This window comes from Lycorma delicatula, chromosome 1 (genome assembly GCF_047948215.1).
Source record: "Lycorma delicatula isolate Av1 chromosome 1, ASM4794821v1, whole genome shotgun sequence".
NCBI classification, from domain to species: domain Eukaryota; kingdom Metazoa; phylum Arthropoda; class Insecta; order Hemiptera; family Fulgoridae; genus Lycorma; species Lycorma delicatula.
The window spans coordinates 113,755,527-113,778,368 of NC_134455.1; the positions used below are offsets into that span (position 1 = coordinate 113,755,527).

General features: G+C 32.0%; 1 protein-coding gene across 1 annotated transcript in view; it reads right to left on the reverse strand.

Annotated features, from left to right (window-relative positions):
• Nucleotides 1–283: 283 nt before the first annotated feature.
• The window catches only part of Galphas (G protein alpha s subunit), a 187,972-nt gene continuing 165,413 nt past the window's right edge, over nt 284–22,842 (reverse strand). The window contains exons 9-10 of the mRNA XM_075359410.1: nt 8,803–9,001; nt 284–4,645 (exon numbers count right to left, since the gene is read on the reverse strand). Coding sequence (XP_075215525.1) covers nt 4,499–4,645; nt 8,803–9,001 — 346 coding nt within the window. The 3' untranslated portion in view covers nt 284–4,498. The remainder of the gene's footprint in view (nt 4,646–8,802; nt 9,002–22,842) is intronic.

Here is a 22,842-nt window from a genome sequence, read left to right on the forward strand (position 1 = left end):
AATTATTCATTTTATTATGCCCTAAAAAAATAGCATGAATTAAATTTTGTTAAAAAAATTAATCCTTTAAAAAATGTATTTATAAACTACAAATATTTTATTTCTTTTGTAACTTTAAAAAACTAAACATCAAACTTGTAACTACTTGTAACAACAAGTAGTTGTAACAAACTTGTAACTTGTAATTGAATAGATCAAATTACATAATGATTTTAAATAAATAATAATTATAAATTGTACAGTTTTAATACTATGTAAATATTTATTATTATGCATGAATAAAAGTAAAATGTAAAAGTTTTCGTTGTGCTAATTATATTAATAAAAATAATCTTTCAGTCACCAATTCACTTCAGTCAGTAATTAAATAAGATAACTAATTAAAATAATATTAAAACTGGTATACATAAAGAATATATTATATTATTGATTTTGTAATTGATTCAAACTTATAACAGCCACTCTCAAACTTTTTTGGATTCCAAGAAAAGCTTGTAATCAATTTTTTCAAATAGCTGCAAGTTAAATTAAGGAATAATTTTTTTTTAATTCAAATAATTCTATGTTTTTTTATGACTAGTAAATAGTATAAACTGAAAAAACTAAAAAAATTTGTAAGATTTAAATAATAAATACTCAATAATCTTTTATTTTATAATACTTATGGGGAAAAAAGTTAAACTTGCCCTCCTATTGTAATTAAGAATGTGATTAAATATTCTGTTTCAATGGCTTTCATAATTTCAACCAATATGAATACAGAACATGTTTCTGTTTTACATACACTTTAAGGAATTTAACCATCAATAAGAAAGAGATCAATTTTAAGAAATAAAATTTTCTAGTCAAATTCTCTGCACAGTTAAGGAAATTCAATCTCAGAAATTATTCTCCTCTTCACCTAGAGTTTATAATATGTTATCATTCAAGATATTTTTGTCCATCCGTGTCACAGAAGTATTAACTTCTGCTTCATAATTTTTTCAATTGTAATTATCACAATTAACAATTTAACCTACTACATTCTTTCTTTCTGTGAATAAAATTCAAACTGAAAAAAACCGATCTCTTCTACTGCCAATATACATTAAAATCAGATCTTCTCACTGGAATTCATATTTAAGACATGAATTTAAATAGAATCATATTGCTAAAAAATTCTCAAATTGCACAGCAAGAGATTCTGATTCTTATATGAACATTCATGATTTATTTATTTACTTTAGAATCGATACCTGTGTTAAGGATAAAGATATTCTTATAATTATAAAGGAACGCCTTTCAGATACACCAAATCTATATATGTAACTAGGCTATGTATATAGTAATAAAGAGTCTGATTATCTGGTATAATTTAACTATAAGTTGGTTTTTGCCTAAAAAGAACACATTACTTTGGTGGCAGAAATGGATATTCTCATTAAACTAGCTGACATTCCATAGGAGAAGTAACCTTTGATAACTATCCTCTAGGTTGTATAGTATTATCTCATCACCAGCAAACAGTGCATTTAAACATACAAATGAACTAAACTAATATTAGTTTAGAAGAATATAAATGCAATCTAATCCTATGCATTATTTGTAAGTTTTTTGCAAGAAATAAATGAATTTTAGATTCTTTATACAAAATTTATAAAATTTTTGTTACAAGTTCTAAAAAAAAATGTTTTCATACAACAAAGGTAATATGTGTCATGTCTTTCTTATCAATCTATTTCTGGAACCATCAGATTATTTATAGGAAAGAAAATCTGAATATCTATGATGACTATTGCATCCTGTAGAAATGAAAGTGATGACTGTTGTTTAATCCTCTAGAAAAATTACTAAGATTCATAGCTTTGCAATGAATTTTCTACATATTAAGCAGAAAACTACCCCTGTAGTGTTTTACTTTTTATTTAATTTATTTTTATTTATTTAATTACTTAGTAAATAAACTTAATCTACTTTTCCTTATTTACACACAGAAATGATTACCATCTGTCAATCTCCAATATTCATTTTGCTACAGTTTATGCAGTTCTATGTAACACTATTTGTTTCACATTTAACTTGAAAAGTATAAAATAACTATAAAATGTTACGATCTGTAGCTGTAATTTATAAACATTATTTTTGCTTTTCATGAATTTCCTTTTCCAATGCTTAACCTCTCTTTTTATGTCAATAATTCTACACTGTTGATTATTAGCTACTTTTAAAGCCTAAAGTTTTTCAACTAACTATTCTTCCTCTGAAACTTTTAGCTCTGGAATTAAAACAAGAGAAGCAAAATGTGAGATACACACACAATATTTCTATGGATGATTCCCAGATAAATTTTGCTTGTATATATGTAACAAGATTTAGAAGACACAACAACACAACAAGATTTATTGTAAGTAAACAATAAAGTGATGGTACGCTCGAGTCGGAAATTTTTTTGTGTGCATCACTTTGTCATTCTAACCTGAATTATTGAAGCCCCTTGGATACTCTTTGATTTATATGTTTATGATGTTTTACGGTACTAAAGTACCGTAAAGTTTATGATTACGGTACTAGATACGTAAAGATATGTTTTACGGTACTAAAGTACCTAAAACATCATGATACTAAGTATCATAGAAATAGTACTAAGTAGATCTTAGTATGATACTAAGTTTCATGGAAATGGCCCAAATAGAGATTAAAATACTTTAGTATAAATAATATTTAATTCATAAAGAATTAAGGATACAGCTTTCAACAAGGGCAATGTTAAACAAGTAGAAGTTCTAACTTCTTAAGAGTTCCAGTTAATCTAAGACAAAACTACAATTCTAAAAAAATAATATTAAATCCAGTATCATCCAAAAAAAATTACACCACTAATGAAAGAATCAGGTTTACTTCAGTGATTTTACTGCATGAACCTCGTTTTGATTGGCAATTAAGAAGAAGACAACAAACAAGTTAAAGATGCAGCTATGTCGTGAAACGCAATGTTACTACTCCAACAGCTATAAATTCAATAGTAATTTTAATCACAAAAAGTTCAACATACACATGTGGAAGTTAAAGAAAAAAGAAAATAAAGAAATTCAGTATATATTTCGCCTAATTTGAGGATGATCTTCACTCAGAAATCCATCAACACAAAAAGTTTGAGAACAACTTTACTAATAGATGCACTATTTTGACTTCTGTATATTTATGAAGCACATATACTTCTAAATTAAATTAAAATAAAAATATTCACATTATTAATTGATACTAGAACATTTTGTGCTTCAGTTAACATTTAAAAAATGAAAAAAATATTAATAATCACAATAAACCATTGCACAGAATTAATCTTAATAAAAATTAATTAATTATTTTAACTCATAATAACAATAACAGTAGTAATGCCAATTCAATAATAATACTTCTTACATATCTTACAAAGTTATGGCAAAATACTAATAATAAAAATATGCTGATAATTTTCTTTAAAAAATGTATTTTTTGGACATACATAAATGGATACATGAATAAATAAATGTACATATGTACATATGTATGAACGTATACATATATTTGTGTTATGTCTGTATGTGCATATGCGTGTGTTCTTTTTTATCACTCAAAAATTATTCATTCAGTTTAAAACTTAATTATTAATTTTTTAAGTAATGATACTACATACATTATAATAGTATTGCATTCATCAGTTAAAAATTAAACCGGAACAAAAAATATTAAGATACATATGTATTATAAGTATAGAAAACCAGAAAAATAATTATTTATACATCACACACACATAAATTTTTTACCATCTGAACGCTTTGATTTGTTCTGGTTTATAAACAACACTATGACAAATGTTAATGATAATTACAATGATATACACACGAAAGAAAATAAATAATCTTTAAGTTTCATTCTTTTTTTGTATCAAAATCATCATCATTAATACTATTATTATTATTATTATGATAATGATGATGAAAATGAAGGTAGATGTAGATAAATAACGGTGTCAACAATGACAACAACCATAGATCGTGAAAATATCCAGCATCATAACACCCCTAAAAATCTTTACAGTATACTTTTTGTAGTTTATGTAACATATGCAAATAAGAAATTATTAAAATTACAAGAGAACTGACAGTCAAATAAACCTAGAAGTGGTATTTAAATGTAAAATCATATGCAAATTAATAACAAATAAACAAGACAAAAAATTACAAAAAAGTATCAATGATATTGGCAATCAAAAACCAAGTATCAACAGTAATTATGATAGTAAAAGCTGTCACCGATCATAACCTATATCTCTTTATAAGTTTTTGAAATTGATGGTGATGTGAAAGAAACTAGTTGCTTAGTCGCAGGATGCAGATCGTTCAGATGATGCAAGAGATGTTCACGCTGTAATAGAAATATTTCACACTGCGCTGCTGTAGCTGTGCCGCTGCTGCGGTGTGACATCGCTGACGTTATATAATTTTATATATTTGATTTATCCGGGTAGGGGAAGTGATCACAAGAGCTCATACTGTCGTAGATGCATTCTTTGTATTATATCACGACAGTCGTTGAACACACGCCGGATGTTTTCCGTATCAACAGCACAAGTAAAATGAGGATAGCAATAATGTTTACCATCTCCACTTGCAGTACTGATACGCTGAAAAAGAAAAGTTGAACCGAGACAATTAGTTTCATTGTAATAATACTGATTTCACTGTATTTAATTTCTTGCTAAAAAATAATTTACACATATTATGTTAATATAACATCATATTAATACTGAAATTCAACATCTAATATAATTAAAAATGCTAGTTTGGCAAAATAACAATGGATAAGAATATTATTACCAACTATAAAGCCACATACTTTAAAAAAAGTTATTATGAAACACTTTAAGAAGATAAAGTTATACATAAGTTTAAAAGTACTTTAAACTGACATGTAGAATGCGTTTCATATTATGTATCAGTTTATTTCCTAAAGAAGCTTATGCAGGAGTAGAATTAACAAGGTGTATTACATTAAAGGATTCTGAGTAAGACAATTCTTAACTCGATCATCAGGTCGCTAATGACCTGATAATTCTGTAACACCTAAATGTCTCATGGTGTAGCATTTTCGAAATTGAAGAGAGCAAGATAAAATGCCAAAGGTTAAGGCCACATTGAATGAATCGGTTCCATAAATGAATGAAGTTTAAGAACTCTGGGCACAGTTAACTGTTGCACTAATTGCTGACTTTATTAGTGGCTAATAACCATATCAGCCAATGCTACTTTAAATTGAAAAACGAGCAAAAACAACATGAATTTTCTCCCATGTACTCTCAGATTTATAATTAAAAAACAAAAATTAAAATCAATCAATAATAAAATCTAACTTCAAGTTATGGATGTTGAAATAAGAATCTTTATAAGATCAGTAACAAAAAATAACTATACACATTTAAGAAAATCATTTATACATTATCAAAATAATTTATATAGCAAACTCAAGACAACCACAGACACAGCTACTGACAGAATTACACGATAATGTAATGCGTATTATAACATGTCATAATATTAAAGCATGTAGTATACTCATTGTATGACAATAATCTTTTTTTAAACTATTACGATTATACAATGAGAAAATGTTAATGATCATTTTCTTTAATGAAAGAAAATGTTATTTTCTTCCTTGGATAGTAACTCCATTTTCAAATTTGTCCTTCAATTACCCAACTGGTTCTATAAATAAAGTGGAAAGCACAGGAAGACCACAGCCTTGTTTTACTCAAAATAGAAGGTCGCTTTCCTTAATTTCTTTTTACTCTTTTATAACTGCCAGCAAGTTCTTTCTTGTAATTACTATATTCATCCAAGGACAGAATGGCTTTCCCTCATACTCATGCTCTTTCTGAAACTTAACCAGGTAATTTAATATAATTTTCTACCATACACTCTGTCTACAACTGCTATCGCTACTTGAGACTGAGAGTGCAATAGTTTCACATTTACATCCTCCTTCTTTTTTCGGTGACAATTGCACTTAATTTATTAAGATCAAGATATAGAGATAAGATTACGATGATATGATTCTTCTCCTATCTCATAAATTCTAATACTAATTCATAAAGACTACTTAATCCTCCTCATAAAGAAGATATTAAGTTCAGACTATAGATCATTTACACTCTTACTCCCTTAATGTCAAATACTTTTTATGTTTTTGAAAAATAATAAAAGATAAAAAAACAATGGAAGTTTGATCCATAAATCTTTTTATGTATGTTCAGTTCAAACCTTACACACAGCCAACAATAACAATTTTAATATTTTTTTTAATTTATTTTAGTAAAGAAAGCTTTTCTGGTGGTTTTGAGAAAGTTTTTTCCCCAGAGAACAATGAAATTTAAAACACATTACATGGATACAAAATATTGGTAGATTTTAATTATTTTGTTATCCTCTTTATTTAGTACTGAATTGTTATTGATATGACCTAAATTCATTTTAATATTGAAATTGATAAAAAAAAAAAAAAAAAACTGACCTAAAATAAAACAAAAAAGTAAAAAGTATTACAGTAATAATTTTTTTATTAAATTTGCACATTAGATAAAAACATAGGGGTAAGTAAGTTGGTAGTAATACTTTTAATCTTGTGTATATTTAAACTCTAAATTTAAAGAATGAAAATAATATAATTTTTTTGGTTTTTAAGTTGTTTTTTTTAACTGAATTTTATCTATCTTCAATTAAATTTGTTTTAATGATTTTTTGTTTTCTTTTATAAATTATTTATAGTTTTTGATATAATCATTTTGTTTTGCTACAAATTTGATTAATTCTGATAATGTATCTTGTTTATAACTTCTTATGAAAACATAACTGCTCTTCAAAATACAATAGTGTTGATTTTATTTCATGAGTGATTTAAGATTTTATGAATAATTATATTGTTAAAAAAATTGGTTTCAATATAATGATTACTGTGTTGATTTTAACATACAAAAATATATCAATACTGCCATTTTTCTTTAATTTGGAATGTGAATTACAATTTCATCATTAAGATTTTTGTTGTAAACATCGTTCCTATTTGCAATACCTCATCTTGTGAATAAAACCTTATGTCAAACGTAAATAATTTTATATGTATTTGTTAGAAATTAGGATTATACATTTTCTATTTTTAATAATTATGAGGTCGAACTAAATAAAGTTATGAGAGTGATTTGAAAAAGACACGTTCTTTAATCAATTGCAATGTAATTTTCTTCAAAGTAGTTTCCTCCTGCCTGCACACAGTCATTACAACGCTTCTGTAATTGCTAGTATGTCTTGAATTTTTTGTGGAATTTCATCTAAGACCTTGATTATAGCTCCTTGAACATAATCTTTTATTTGAAAATGGTATTACTTTATCATCAATTTGACTTTCAGAAATAGAAGGTTGCACAGGGTGAGATCTGGTGAGTACGGTTGCTGTGATAGTACTGAAATGCCTTTTAATAAAGTTAAAAATTGCTGTAAAACAGCGCAGTAAGGGATGGTGCATTATCATGATGAACATTGAAGACTCATTGTTGAAGTTTTTCTAGAATTTTTTTGCAGAAATATTAATTTACTGTTTCTCCAGGAGGCACCCATTCTTTTGAAAAACAATGCTCTTAGAAATCAAAAAAGCACACAAGCATGCATTTCATTTCTGACTTTGACATGCGAGCTTTTATGGTTTTGGGGATTCCCATGTACACCGTTGCAAACTTGACTTGTATAAAGATCATACTAGAAGAACAAATTCTCATCTTGAATGATAACACGATTCAATAATTCTGGATTGAGTTCCACTTGTTCCAAAAGATCATGTGTCACACTTTTCCATGAGTGTTGCTGTGGCTCCAAGATTTTCTGGTAACATTTTCACACAAATTTCTCCCTTTTCAGATCTTTAGTTATAATTAGGTAAACAGTTTTCCAAATATGTTTACTTTTTCTGCAATAATTTTCAGGACCAATATTTGATCAGAGCTTACAATTTCATTCACGCTGGATGTGTTGATCTCAGTTTGTGAGGTTCATGGCTGTCTACTGAGGTCTTCATCTTTAACATTTGTTCTGCCTTCAGAAAATATTTTATGCCATGAAAAACTTATACTCTTGACATAACACCATTTCTAAGAGCCTTCTAAAGCTTACTGTAAGTTATGGTGGCATTTTCACATAGTTAACCAGAAATATCATTGTGCAATATTTCTTGATTCAATTTCCAAGATGAGAAAGGAAATTTACATATTCATTTATTACATCACTAATCAAGACTGAGAGTTTGCAGCGATGTGGGGCTTGGACCTGTAGTAGCTGGAGGATCAAGGTCAAAGACTGTGTGTCTATTGTGCTGCAGGGTTACACACAAAGAAAATCAGTTTCAATACTTTATGATCACTTTGGAGTTAGTTTATAATTGTTTTTATGGTCTCACAGTTGGTATATTGGCATACAAGTTGACCGAATTACATATTTCTGGTTCATTATTTAATACTGTTCTTAAAATTTATCTATAATTTTTATATGTGAGCCACTTAAGTAAAATTGGAGCTTCAGAATTAGGGTGTAACTTACTAGGTTATTTTAATTTACTAATAATTTTAAATTAAAAAAAAAAAAAATTCCATTTGTTAAGTATCTGCCTAATAGGTTTTTTATTAAATTGATAAACTTTTTGTAATGATTTATGTATTTCCTTAGGCTCACACTGCTGTAAATTATAAGAATACAAGAAAATAATTACTAAAAGATGAAATAAGACACTCTTTATACTCACAAGGAATTCATCACGTATGAAGTACTTGGCACGAATCACTTGAGGCTCTTCATAAGGATCCGGTGCAGCATCGATGGGCGTTTGATACCGTGTAAACTCCGCAAAATAATCTTCAAGTTTGGATTTGCCCGCCTTAATTTTTTCAGCTAGCAGATCTTGCTTATTTAAGAACAAAATAACTGAAATTGTCCGCAGCCACCTGCACAGAAATTTAATTAATTTTAAGTTAATGAACAATTTACATATGTGTTTTATCAAATGATATGAGATCTGTTCAAAAATGAGATCTGACCTTAATTTCTTCTCTTGAAAAGCAATTTAATCAACAAGTAAGAATTATGAGTAGTTTTTTCTAGTCTTGAGGATAAGCAAACACTGTCCAGTAGTGGTTTTGTACAATCATGTTTTACACACTTATGTAATAAAACAGAATTTTTTACACATTGCTACTGAATATGCCCCAAAAATTTAATGTTACTCAATCTGAAATAATAGATATGTTTCAATATCACTTACGAATCAAAGAAGAAATTACAAAAAAAAAATGTAATGACATGTGAATGCCTTTCTGAAACAAGTCTTCCAAAAAAATGTTGAATAAGTGTGCGAGTAATAAGGATCTGTAAATATTAAGAAAAGGTTTAAGTATTACAACCACAATGCAAACAAGTCTATTTAAGAGTTCCTAAATGTAACTACTAAAATCAGAAATAAATGTTTTAAGTACATATATGTAGCGTGACATGTTAAGGTTAATCACTCTTCTTTTTTTTGTCTGGGAATAATTTAATAACATTATTTGAATTAAAGGAAAAATTAAAAATGCTCATAAAGCACTTTCTAATGACCAGATGAAAATTTACATGAACTACCTGAAACAAATTTCTTATATTTAGTGTAAAAATGGTATTATGAGCATAACATTATAGTTTTGTGCATTTATTTTACATTCCTGCAATAGTATGTTTTACAGTGTGTATAAATAAAAAAATATCTTTCCACCTATATGAAGCCAATAAATTAAAATCTGCAATTGATTTTCATAACACTTATTTCACCAACAGACAGAATTCATCTGGGAAGATTTCAGGTTTCGTATTATAATACTATTACAAAAGTGAACTGATTGGAGAAAAATGTCAAATTGAGTGTATATATGTTAATATACAAAGTCAAAGTTTGTCTGCCGCCTGTTTGTTTGTTCTTGCATCACATGAGAACCAACTGACTTTCAAATTTGCAGGACACATTCATGTTATCCCAGTGAAGGTTTTAAGCTATAGACTGTAGCCCTAGCTCCCTTGAGGGTGGAATTATGAATTAAAGATATTCACTAGAGAAAAAAAGAGATTAACTCTTTTACTTCAATATTATACTTCTGTCACTATGGCAACAGAAATAATAATAATAATAATAATAATAATGTGAATTTTTTTGTTCTTAAAAGTGCATGTACTGTAGTTACCTTAGTTACTACTATCTCTATTTTGTAATTTAGTTTCTTTTCAGGTCTTTATAAAGCTTGAATACTTTTAATTGTTATTTATCAACATTAATTTCACAACCATGAAGGTAATGAACGTTGCAGGGGTCCAGGCAAGACAAGAATAGCAAGCAAAGCAAGCTCTGCAGCCCTGAGGTAGGCCCCATGACGCCCCTGGATTTGTCTGGGTCCCCTAGCTCTCTCTCTCTCTCTCTCTCTCTCTCTCTCTCTCTCTATATATATATAGAGCCAGGGGACCTATATAAATTAAATTAAAATTTTTAATAAAAACAGTGCCAGTTTCTACTTTTTGATTGTAAGACTTGTTTCTCCAACAACAAAAAGCAACTTTCTTTTATGATAAAGGCTTTGTTATACATTCTCAACTAACTGCTGTGATGTTTCTGTCATAAAAGTTAATCAAATATCTACAACTTTTTATAATTGTTAAATGTAAAAGACATGTGAAAATTTAAAAGATTCAATTTTCTACTGAGAATTAAGTTTTAATATTTTTATCAGATATTATTTAATTCAAAAAGGTTCATTAGTTATAAATTTAACTTTACTCAGTAAGAATTTATAATAATAAAATTAATAACCAGATAGAATTAATATGTACATCTTAGTTAAGTTTCTATAACTCAATCAAATTATTAATCTTCAGTTGGTGAGGTGATGTCATTTTGACACCTCTTAATTTTTTGTTACTTTTTACATAATTTTTAAGTAAATTTTTAATTTAGTTATTGTTAAGTGAATAAATCTTTTTAAAATAGCTTTAATACTTTAAACCACTTTTTAACATAGTAATGACAAAAAAGTACTTGAGAGATTGAGGGGTTTGACTAAACCACATAATGTTAGATTACAATAAATGTTAGAGCAACTTTCACATGACTCACAACAACTGAATTCGACCAATATACATACTGGTTGAAACAAAGAGCAACGATTGAATGTTCACCATCAACAAAGATAAGCAATAACAGAAGTTTTATGAATTTATATAAATGTACAATAATGTGGGACCCAAAGCCAAATTCCAACTAAGAAGTAAAAGATTATATACAAGTGAGTGATTAGCTGTAAATCAAAACTGATTTACAGCCCTAAGTAAATAAACACAATATAACTAAGATAAAGCCTGGAATACAATTTGTAAAACATTAAAGTGCAATATAATTAATATGAAAGAATATTTCATAGTTCAAATTAATTAACCAGTTAGATGAGATCCTACCTGAATAGGTTTCTATTCTAAGGGTTAGTGGTGGCGGCGGCAGTGATGGTGACGATGATGATAATATTACTGGTCAACATGATTTTTGTCTCACAAGTACCAACAGCTTACTTAATGCAGTCTTTATACTCTTTTTTCAAATATGGATTGAGAATTTCCACATCACCTACAGTTTTTTGTTATTTTAATTGTTTTACTTCAAAACTTTTTTTGTCCATTTGTTCATTGCCAAGTAAAAGCTTCTAGAGCATTATAAATATGATGGAACCAAATGAGCTAACTCAAAGAGTAGTGTTGCTGTTGTGCAGGTTCAGACGGAGTCGAGTTCTGGACGGCACTGAGTACAGACGTGTGTTCTTAGCTCTGCGTTTTTATGCTTTTTGACTGGTATTTTTGGATATTTTATTGGATTTGGACATTGGAATCTTTAGTGGTATGGTTAACGGACGGACATATGTGTGAAATATTTTGAGTTTTGGTCACGGATTAATTAAGTTATTAGACTTTTTTCTTAAAAAACAACGTTTTGAGAATAGTGAAGTGATTTTACAGTGCTGTAGAATTTTTGGATAACAGCAAAGGACCGTAGTGTAGTGGAATTGCTGGTAAGAGTAATAACAAGTCAATTCATACTTGTAGAGTGAGTTAAAAAATATTCTAAATAAGTTTTTTTAGTGTTTTAAGTCTACATATATTAGCTTATATAGAGTGAACATTTTATAAGTCGAACGACAAGCTTTGTCTTGCTCGTTACGTCATTGGCAAGCTAGTAAACAAGGACTTGGAGAATTTTCACAAACTTTATAGTATACTGTCAGAATTTTTCTAAGTGTTTGGAAGCACTTTATACGGGCAATTCCTTTTCCTCTATATCTCCTACAGTTTATACAATAGAAGAAAAATTCCTTAACTTCTTTCCGAACCCAAAGATTTCCTACCCTTTGACCCAACCCCACCAAAATTGACCAAATGTGTACTTAGCGGCCAGGGGACAATGGGTGACTGACAGGAATGGGGATGTGGCCATCAGGAGGATTGCAGGCAATGTGGACTACAACCTGTATCATAGGGGTGATGCTATTGTAGCCGTAGAGTTACGCAATATAATAATAATAGGAATTTACATTAGTCCTAATTGTACTACGGAAGCCTTTAAAAATAGACTTTTTGACTTACAGCAAGTCATGACGCGCTCCTGTAAGAGAACGCTTGTCCTAGGCGATTTCAATTGTAAGACAGCGCTAGCTGGTGCGGCCTACACAAATATTAGAGGAAGAATACTAGAGGAACTGGTTGAGGCTAATGGCGCGAATTGTGTTAACGACGGGACCGCCACTTATAGCGCAAGAGGACATAATTCGATAATTGATTTGGTTATAATCGACAGTAGGATCCGTACTGACTCAATTGACTTTGAGGTCCTTAACGAAGAAACTGCTAGTGACCATAGGGCCATTTTAGTCACCCTTAGAGAGTACCCACCAGGAAGAAGACAGTTAAACATCTTCAGTAGAATGACAGAACAACAGATTCACCGCGTTACCAACAACGCAGCAAACAGAATCAAAAATTGTCCACAAATAACTCCTGAGGCGTTCCAGGATATAATTAAAGAGGAGATAGCTAAAATACAACCGAGTAACAATAAATATCAACCGGTTTATTGGTGGTCTGCAGAGATAGAAGAGCAGAGAAGAATCATGCAACGATACAAAAGAGTAGCTCAGAAATTAAGCGCTAGAAATAGAACAGAAGAAGAAGGTCGTCTTGCGATAGAGCAATACAGACTAGCTAGGAAAATACTCAACTTCCTTATCAAACAAGCTAAAAAAAAGAAATGGCTGGAGTTGTGTGAAGAGCTTAACGTAGATCCCTGGGAAAAGGCATTTAGGATAGTGACCAAACGCCTGGGAAGATACGTGCCAACATTGAGTGCTGAAATGTCGGCACGACAGGTTAAATTGCTATTTCCCAGAATAAAAGATCTCAATAGAGAGGTAATTGAGTGTCAGGCTGGCAGGTTCACTCAAAAGGAGGTTTTGGAAGCCATCATGAAATTAAAAAATAAAAAAAGTCCAGGACCGGATGGCATACCTGCCGCCATCATTAAAGACCTTGCCAGGATCATACCCTGGGAATTAGTGGATGTTGCAAGTTATGGCTTACAAAACCGTAATTTCCCCAATAGTTGGAAGGAAGCCAGAACTGTTTTCATTCCTAAAATAGGACCAAATCAAGAACAAGTAGGATACAGACCAATCACACTAATAAATAACATGGGTAAGGTAGTCGAAAGACTACTAGAAACCCGACTCAGAGAAGAAATCGAGGAAAAAGATTGTTTACATGAGGAGCAATATGGTTTTAGAAAAGGCCGGTCTACGATAAACGCGATCGACAAAGTTAAGACCTGGGCATTAAATAGTAGAAACGGCACGTGGAGAACTAGGAAAATCCCACTTATTATAATGTTGGATATAAAAAATGCTTTTGGATCTGTTCCTTGGAAAGCCATTATCGCAGCATTAAAGCCATGAATATAAGTGATTATCTAGTCAACCAGATTAATCAATACCTTTACCATAGATTCATTGAGGTTAAAACGTTAGAAGGAAAATCCACGTTTGAGATATTTGGAGGAGTTCCACAAGGATCAGTCCTTGGGCCTATACATACTGTGGAATATTTTTTATGACAAAATTTTTAGATTGGATTATCCCGAGGGGGTTTTTGTTGTTCGATATGCTGATGACATTGCTATCCTAGTGGAAGACAGAGATGTTAATAACCTAGAGGATAAAGCAAATCAGGCGTTACGAATAATTGATGAATGGCTGGTAGGAAGCTTGCTACAGATATCCCTTAACAAATCCTGTTGTTTGGTGTTTTCAGGTGGAAGACCTATTAGAAACCTCAATATAAACAATGGGGAGATACAATGAATATTCAGAGAAACAAAACAAAATTAAAGAGTACACAGGCTTGCTTTACTGCGTGTAGCCGCGGGATACAGAACAGTGTCATACGACGCGTTGTGTATATTAACGAAGGTTATACCCATTGATTTACAAATTAAAGGAAGAACACTTAGATATAGGGGTATGTCCAAAGATGAGGTTGAACGGCTAATTGATCAAGAGTGGCAGGATACATGGACACTCTTTTTTTTTTTTTTTCTTTCTTAAACATCCCCGGCCTCCGCCGTTAGGCTATGCGCAGGAATGTCGGAGTGTCGTGGCAGTCGACTGCCCCCCTGTCTTGCCTTTTCTTTGGCGTCCCATCGGGGTCCTCTCAGTTTCATCAAGATGCAGCAGCCCTCCCTTCTGGACGACCACTACATCCCTCCACTTAGAGGCTACCCTTCCCGTCCCTACACTAGGTTGCCGGCTACGCATTGCGCGAAGCCGGCAAACCGCCGCGTCCCCCTCTCACACCTGAGGGTCCCAAATGCATCATCGGAGCACCCCAACTGACCTTCATTCTTGCATATGAAGGAGCCAAAGCGTCCTCTGCATCCTCATGGACACACTCTAGAGTTGGGGATTGGACCAGGCGACTAATCCCCAACATAAATACGTGGACTAGTAATAGACTAGGTAATGTAAATTTTTATACGACACAACTGTTGACGGGGCATGGCTCGTTCGGCCATTATCTGTTTAGAATTGGAAAAAGACCTACCCCACAATGTGTGTACTGCCCAGAGAGTGATGATGAGGAACACACAGTGTTTGTATGCCCAAGATGGGCTCCAAATAGAAGAGAAATTTTGGACAACGGACTTACACCTGAAAACCTCTTAAATTGGATGGTCTATAGTGACGATAACTGGGATTGGTTCCGTAGGTTTGCCGGGGAAATCTTACGCACCAAGGAAGAAGAGGACAGAAGAAGGGGTATGTGAAATTAGGGTAGGGAGGACAGTCCCTCCGTGGAGGGCCCGTACGCCGTGGTGTGCAGGTTCCTGAGAAGGGGGGAACTCCTGGGGAGTGTGGGACAAATAAAAGACAGAGTCCTGGTTGGCGGTGCCGCTGATTAGAGGCAAAGGCATAATGACCGAGACCCGGTTCCCTGCTCTGCTGAGGGGATGGGAGGTGGCGTAGCCATACCCTGTCTCCGAGGCAGGCGAATAAAATAAAATTAAAGATCCGAGACCGGGGGAGCTAACCTGCTGTGCCGGGTGTACAACCGGTGGACGGGGGATGCTCCCTTAGAGTAAAAGGACACTCTCCCCGACTGAGTATACGGTTAATGGATATCCGGTCGGGGAGAGTAGGGGGAAAAAAAAAAAAAAAAAAAAAAAAAAAGGTTCAGACGTGTATAGACATGTATAAAAATGATCTAGTGTAGCATACATTTATCAGAATGCCAGTTGTGAGATAGTAGTGAACCAATAAACACGTCATTGTGAGTGCTTTATGTGTGAATTATTGTGTATTACATATTTACAAATTAATTTCTTTTAAATAGTTGATAGTTACAAAATTCCTAGAGTTTTGTTAACAATTTTTACAGAGTTTCCTAACAATTTTTGTTATGTATGTGGTAAGTGACGGTCAACTTCCAAAGGTGAAACCTTACTCCATTAGTAAAAAAGTGCTATGAAGTTATTTTGGGTGTAAAGTTGAGGACCAAACAAGGGCCTGAACCCAACATATCTGTTGTGTTCTATGCTTCTCACTGCACAGAAAAATGGCACATGCCACATGCCATTTCCTATCCCTTTGATTTGGAGGGAGCCCAAAGATCAATCTTCTGACTGTTATTTCTGCTTAACTATCAAAACACACAGTGCTGTACCCTAACTTGCAATCTACAATGAGACTAGTTCCTCACTGTGAAGAATTGCCCAAACCAAAGCCTCCAGAGCATTTGACATTAGATGAAGAGAGGTCAGAGTCTGATGATACAACTTTTGAACAAAGCAGTTCATTTGACAATCATTTACTGACTCAAGAAAATCTTAACTATCTCATACGAGATTTAAAGTTATGCAATAAACAGTCTGAAATGCTTGCTTCCTGGCTAAAAGGATGGAATCTTCTTCAAAGAAATACAAAGATATGTAGTTATCGTAATCGTCATTCTGAATTTAAAGACTATTTTTCTGAAGAGAATGGCTTAGTGTTTTGTAATGAGATTTCTTCTCTTATGGAGACACTTTGTAATGAACATAACACACCAGAATGGCGCTTGTTAATTGATTTCTCTAAAGTTAGTTTAAAAGCTGTGCTCCTGCATAATGGCAATAAATTCCCATCAGTACCTGTGGCTCACTCTGCTAGTATGAAAGAAGCATATGAAAACTTTAAATTTATATTGGAAAAGCTTCAATATGCAGTGTATGAATGGAATATTTGTGGTAATTTGAAGGTAATTGCACTTATTCTTGGTCTGCAGCTTGGTTACACAAAGTACTGTAGCTTTTTGTGTGAATGGGATAGTAGGGGCAGAAAAAACCATTTAATTAGAAAAAAAATGGCCTAAACTTGAATCAAACATTCCTGAACAGAAAAATGTGAAACATGACACATCAAGTAATTCTAAAAATGTGTATCTACCTTCGTTACATATCAAACTAGGATTAATGAAGAATTTCATCAAGGTCATGGACAATACTCCTGGTTTCATGTACTTAAAACAGAAGTTTCCTAAAATTAGTGAAGTAAAAATTAAAGAAGTAATATTTGTGGGTCCATAAATACAATCGCTAATGCATGTTGAAAAGTTTGAAGAACTACTGAATCCACTGGAGAAAGCAGCTTGGCAAGCATTCAAAAATGTTACTCAGTTTTTTAGGAAATCGAAAGGCGGAAAGTTACTGTGATATTGTCAACATTTTATAACATATTACAAAAATTTGGGTTGTTATATATGCTTAAAAGTTTACTTCCTGCACTCGCACCTAGATTTTTTCCTGGAAGATTTTGGCGCAGTGAGTGATGAGGACGGAGAACACTTTCATCAGGAGATTTCAGCTGTGGGAAAAGGTATCAAGACAAATGGAATCCTAATATGGTGGCTGATTATTGCTGGATCAAGAGGGATGCTCCACGGGCAAAATATTGCCAATAATCATCATTTCTTACTTTCTAGGCGAGTTAAATGTTTGAATGTTATGTAGTTAAAAATGTAGAAAGTATTAAAATGTTTGAAATTATAAACATAATTGGGGAAAACAGATATCATATTTAAATTCAGAAGAAAAATTAGTATCAGAATCACGTATATTTCTTCCCGAGACAAAAAAATTCTTCTTTGTTCCCCAGTGTAAATAAAATTTTAAAAAGTTTTAGTCTTCATAGCAGTTCGTGCAAATCTTTTTCAAACAGTCTAAACATGCAGGGTTTTTACATTATAGTACAAATACAATAATGTCTGTTTCTTCTTTTTTGCATGGCAGGTACTGCACGTTATTCGAACTTGCAGCCTTTTGGAAGTTGTGTTGAAGTACCAAAGGTTCTTCTTGCAATTTAAAATTCTTTTTAATGAATAATGTGTATCGTATGAGAAATTTTTTTATTAAATCTTTGTGTTGTACGAGCGAAAACTGACTTCATTGCTACTGCTTCCAGTTAGTCAAAGCATCTGACATAAGACTGTACGTCTTGCGATTGTTAAGCAATATAGAAACTCACTGCACACATATTATTATTAATCTCTAGAACAAAACCATCAGCCACCTCTTTGTATGCCAGATACAAGAGTAATTATTACTGCACATCTTGTCTAAACCATCAATCTCCATTTTTTATGGCATTACAATAGAATATAATCTCAGGCTTATTATTTTTATGGTCATCACATTTATTATGATGCACAGAACTAATAAGTGTTACTGCTCTGTTATGCTTTGGTACATAAGAAATCAAGGTCATTTGTTTAGTAAAGCCATTTAAACTTTCCCAAATTTTTCATTTTTTTGAAAAGAAAAAAATTCAAAGAAATTTGGCTGGAATTTCTCATTTTATTTTATTTAGGGTGCCAATATATGTTAGTCCTTTACCTCCCAGGTTTTGACCAAGTCAATTGATGAAAACCAATTGTCTCCAGTTATGTTTCTATTTGAGCCGTAAAGGGGTTTTTTAAGTCGTATTGTGGACTGTGTTAGTTTAGAAAATTTGTTTTCCTCTTCTGACAACTGAATTCCATCAGAACCCTTACCACTGTAAATTTACGCATTATATAAATAACTATTTTGGGAGTCTGTAATACACATCAATTTTAGTCTGTATTTACTTGGTTTTTTTTGGCATAAATAATTTGAATGTGCATCTGCCACAGAACAGGATTAACATTTCATCTATGCAAGCATTTGAACTGATGGAGTAAATGCGCTGACAGTTAGCAATGAAAACATCAGATACTTCTGTAAACAATGCTGCTTTGTCAGTGGTTTTCCTCTAAGCTCTTGTTTCGGAATTGTCAAATCTTAGAACAATAAGTAACACCATAAATCACTTATTTGACATTACCTACTGAAAGATTTCTTGGCCTGTTCCATCAGTAGAAAAAACTGGATCGTTGCTTTAGCGGTTACATTTGATTATCGCTGTAAGAAGCAGTAATCCTATAAGTTCTTTCAATTCAACAATATCAATGTCATTCAGTAATATTTGGAATTTTGTATCTTGTTCGCAAAGAAAACAGCTTTTTGTTTGTCTACTTCAGAATAATTTGTAAAAAATGATCAGAAAATAATTTATTCCATACTCCAATTTCACCTTCATTTCGAATATTACACCTATTACCAATTTGTAATATATTATGTGCCACAATTCTGAAATTTCTTTTCGGTTCTACTTTAGACTATCTAAAATTGGTTTTACTTAGATAAACGTTTTCATCTACTTTCCCCATATTTATCAATCCCTTCATTTTCACCACCTCCTGAAACTTAGAATCTATATCATGTTTGCTGACAATACAGTCACTCCAATCAACAGCCTGTTCCTCATTTCCTACAGCAACTACTCAATTTCCATCTATAGCCCATTCTTGATTACCATTTGCACCTTGTTTCCTATTTTGACCTGTAATTGATATATCAATATCTGAATTCTCGTTTTCCCATCCATCCAGTTCACAGGAATTGCTTCTTCGAAATTCTCATCATTCACATTCATTTTTACACTGAACGAAAAAAAATTAATACGATTTGCTAATAAAATTGAAACAACTGGATGCAAAGAAAATTATATTTAAGCGAAAATCTTCATTATTTGATAATTTTACAAAAGGAAATTGTACATACATGAATGGTGAGCATATGGCAGTTTGACAATTGATTGAGAAAAAATAGACACAATAAAAACTCTCACTGCGCGACAATCTAAATATAACTAAAAAAAAACCAGCCACTGCAAAGCATGTTTGATTGTGTGATTAAGGGTGGGGGTAATCACGTAGCAACCAGATGTGTGCCGTGATTTTGACGTCACCTCACCAGCTGGAAGGTTAATATAAATAAATAATTTTTCATTTTCCTAACATAGGAAAACAGAATAAATATAAGCTGAATTATCAAAATTAGAAATGGTAGAACTGTTTACAATATTTATGCCTATAGCTGCTGATTAGTTACATCAGTTCAGTGATGGCTGTTTTTAACGCCACCCAACCAGTCAGTGTCTGTTGAATAGACAGCAAATATTGGTATGTAATGAGTCTGTCGGAACTTCAATATTATAATGAAATTTTGTTTAAAGCTATTTCCATTTATTGATAGCATACCATAGAAAATTTGAAATATTTTCATAGATTAGGTAGTGGTGTAGTGGCTCATTGAAACATCCTTCTACTAGCTATGCTTACATTGTTTCAACAAAATATTAAGGGGAAAACAACATCTTAACCTGTAAGGGAAGACACCCGCCTTATGATGACCCTGGTTACCTTACCATCTTCTCCATTCCTAGCCCTGAAGGACTTTACTGGAGGATATCTTTTAGACCCTCTGAACCTCTTAACACATCAAAGTCATCCTTTGGCCTCTGTCAGGATGCCAACAATGCAATTGCCTCGGCAGACATTTCCATTAGTGTATTTACACAATTTAGTATCACCTTCATATGGCTTCCTCCAACCACGACCATCTACCATAAATTTCAACCCTCAACCATCAAACTAACCGATATGCAATCCCTGTGTCTTCCTCTAACACTGAAGGTTTCACACAACAAATATTCCTGTCTCTACCTTCAATTAGTCTATGCACTCAAATCATAACTTAGTTAACGAAAAACAATCCTTTTCTAACAGGAAAAATTATTCCTACTTTAATATTTAAAATGATGTTAAGATAGGTTAAACTTAAGCTGAGAGTTAAAAGACAATTATGGTGCTAACGCCAAAAAGTGATGTGTTCTCTATGGAGGTTAACTAAAAGCGATACTGCATGCAGCTAAGATAAGCGAACATTGAAAAGAAAGTGTTGGTTAGCCATGCAAACGTGGTGGTTGATCTTTGCGTTGTTTTCCTGTTCAAAGAGTAAAACTATCTCATCAGTCTAAGCTTAATTTATCTTGCCATAATTTTCTACTCTATTCAATGCTTTAACAAATAATAAGGCCATTTTTTATAAACAACTTAATGAGTAAATTTTTTATCAATGTATAATGGAATAATAACGTTCTAAGAAGGTATATGCAGTAAAAATAAAAAAGTCTATAACAAACCTAGAAACTGTGGTTTTGTACAAAAAATTCTGAAAACAAATTTAGTTTAAAAGAAAAACTATAATCTGTACCATAAAACTACTAAGTTTGAAGTCATTATACTTTCATAACTGCAAAAAAAAATTATGTAACATGCTAGTTCTACAATTTATAAGACTAAAGATAGGATTACCAATATAATAGACTAGTTGTAGGAATTACAAAAGATAAAAATTAGATATAACTAATTTTTATGATTTGAATTTGTGCAAATTCAATGTTATATAACTTTATTAAGCAACGATGCAAAAGTGATTTGTACAGATGCGTAACTTTACTTTTTTTTTGTCTTCAGTCGTTTGACTGGTTTGATGCAGCTCTCCAAGATTCCCTATCTAGTGCTAGTCGTTTCATTTCAGTATACCCTCTACATCCTACATCCCTAACAATTTGTTTTACATATTCCAAACGTGGCCTGCCTACACAATTTTTCCCTTCTACCTGTCCTTCCAATATTAAAGCGACTATTCCAGGATGCCTTAGTATGTGGCCTATAAGTCTTGTCTCTTCTTTTAACTATATTTTTCCAAATGCTTCTTTCTTCATCTATTTGCCGCAATACCTCTTCATTTGTCACTTTATCCACCCATCTGATTTTTAACATTCTCCTATAGCACCACATTTCAAAAGCTTCTAATCTTTTCTTCTCAGATACTCCGATTGTCCAAGTTTCACTTCCATATAAAGCGACACTCCAAACATACACTTTCAAAAATCTTTTCCTGACATTTAAATTAATTGTTGATGTAAACAAATTATATTTCTTACTGAAGGCTCGTTTAGCTTGTGCTATTCGGCATTTTATATCGCTCCTGCTTCGTCCATCTTTTGTAATTTAACTTCCCAAATAACAAAATTCTTCTACCTCCATAATCTTTTCTCCTCCTATTTTCACATTCAGCGGTCCATCTTTGTTATTTCTACTACATTATATTACTTGTGTTTTGTTCTTGTTTATTTTCATGCGATAGTTCTTGCGTAGGACTTCATCTATGCCGTTCATCGTTTCTTCTAAATCCTTTTTACTCTCGGCTAGAATTACTATATCATCAGCAAATCGTAGCATCTTTATCTTTTCACCTTGTACTGTTACTCCGAATCTAAATTGTTCTTTAACGTCATTCACTGCTAGTTCCATGTAAAGATTAAAAAGTAACGGAGATAGGGAACATCCTTGTCAGACTCCCTTTCTTATTACGGCTTCTTTCTTATGTTCTTCAATTGTTACTGTTGCTGTTTGGTTCCTGTACATGTTAGCAATTGTTCTTCTATCTCTGTATTTGAACCCTAATTTTTTTAAAATGCTGAACATTTTATTCCAGTCTACGTTATCGAATGCCTTTTCTAGGTCTATAAACGCCAAGTATGTTGGTTTGTTTTTCTTTAATCTTCCTTCTACTATTAATCTGAGGCCTAAAATTGCTTCCCTTGTCCCTATACTTTTCCTGAAATCAAATTGGTCTTCTCCTAACACTTCCTCCACGCTCCTCTCAATTCTTCTGTATAGAATTCTAGTTAAGATTTTTGATGCATGACTAGTTAAACTAATTGTTCTGTATTCTTCACATTTATCTGCCCCAGCTTTCTTTGGTATCATT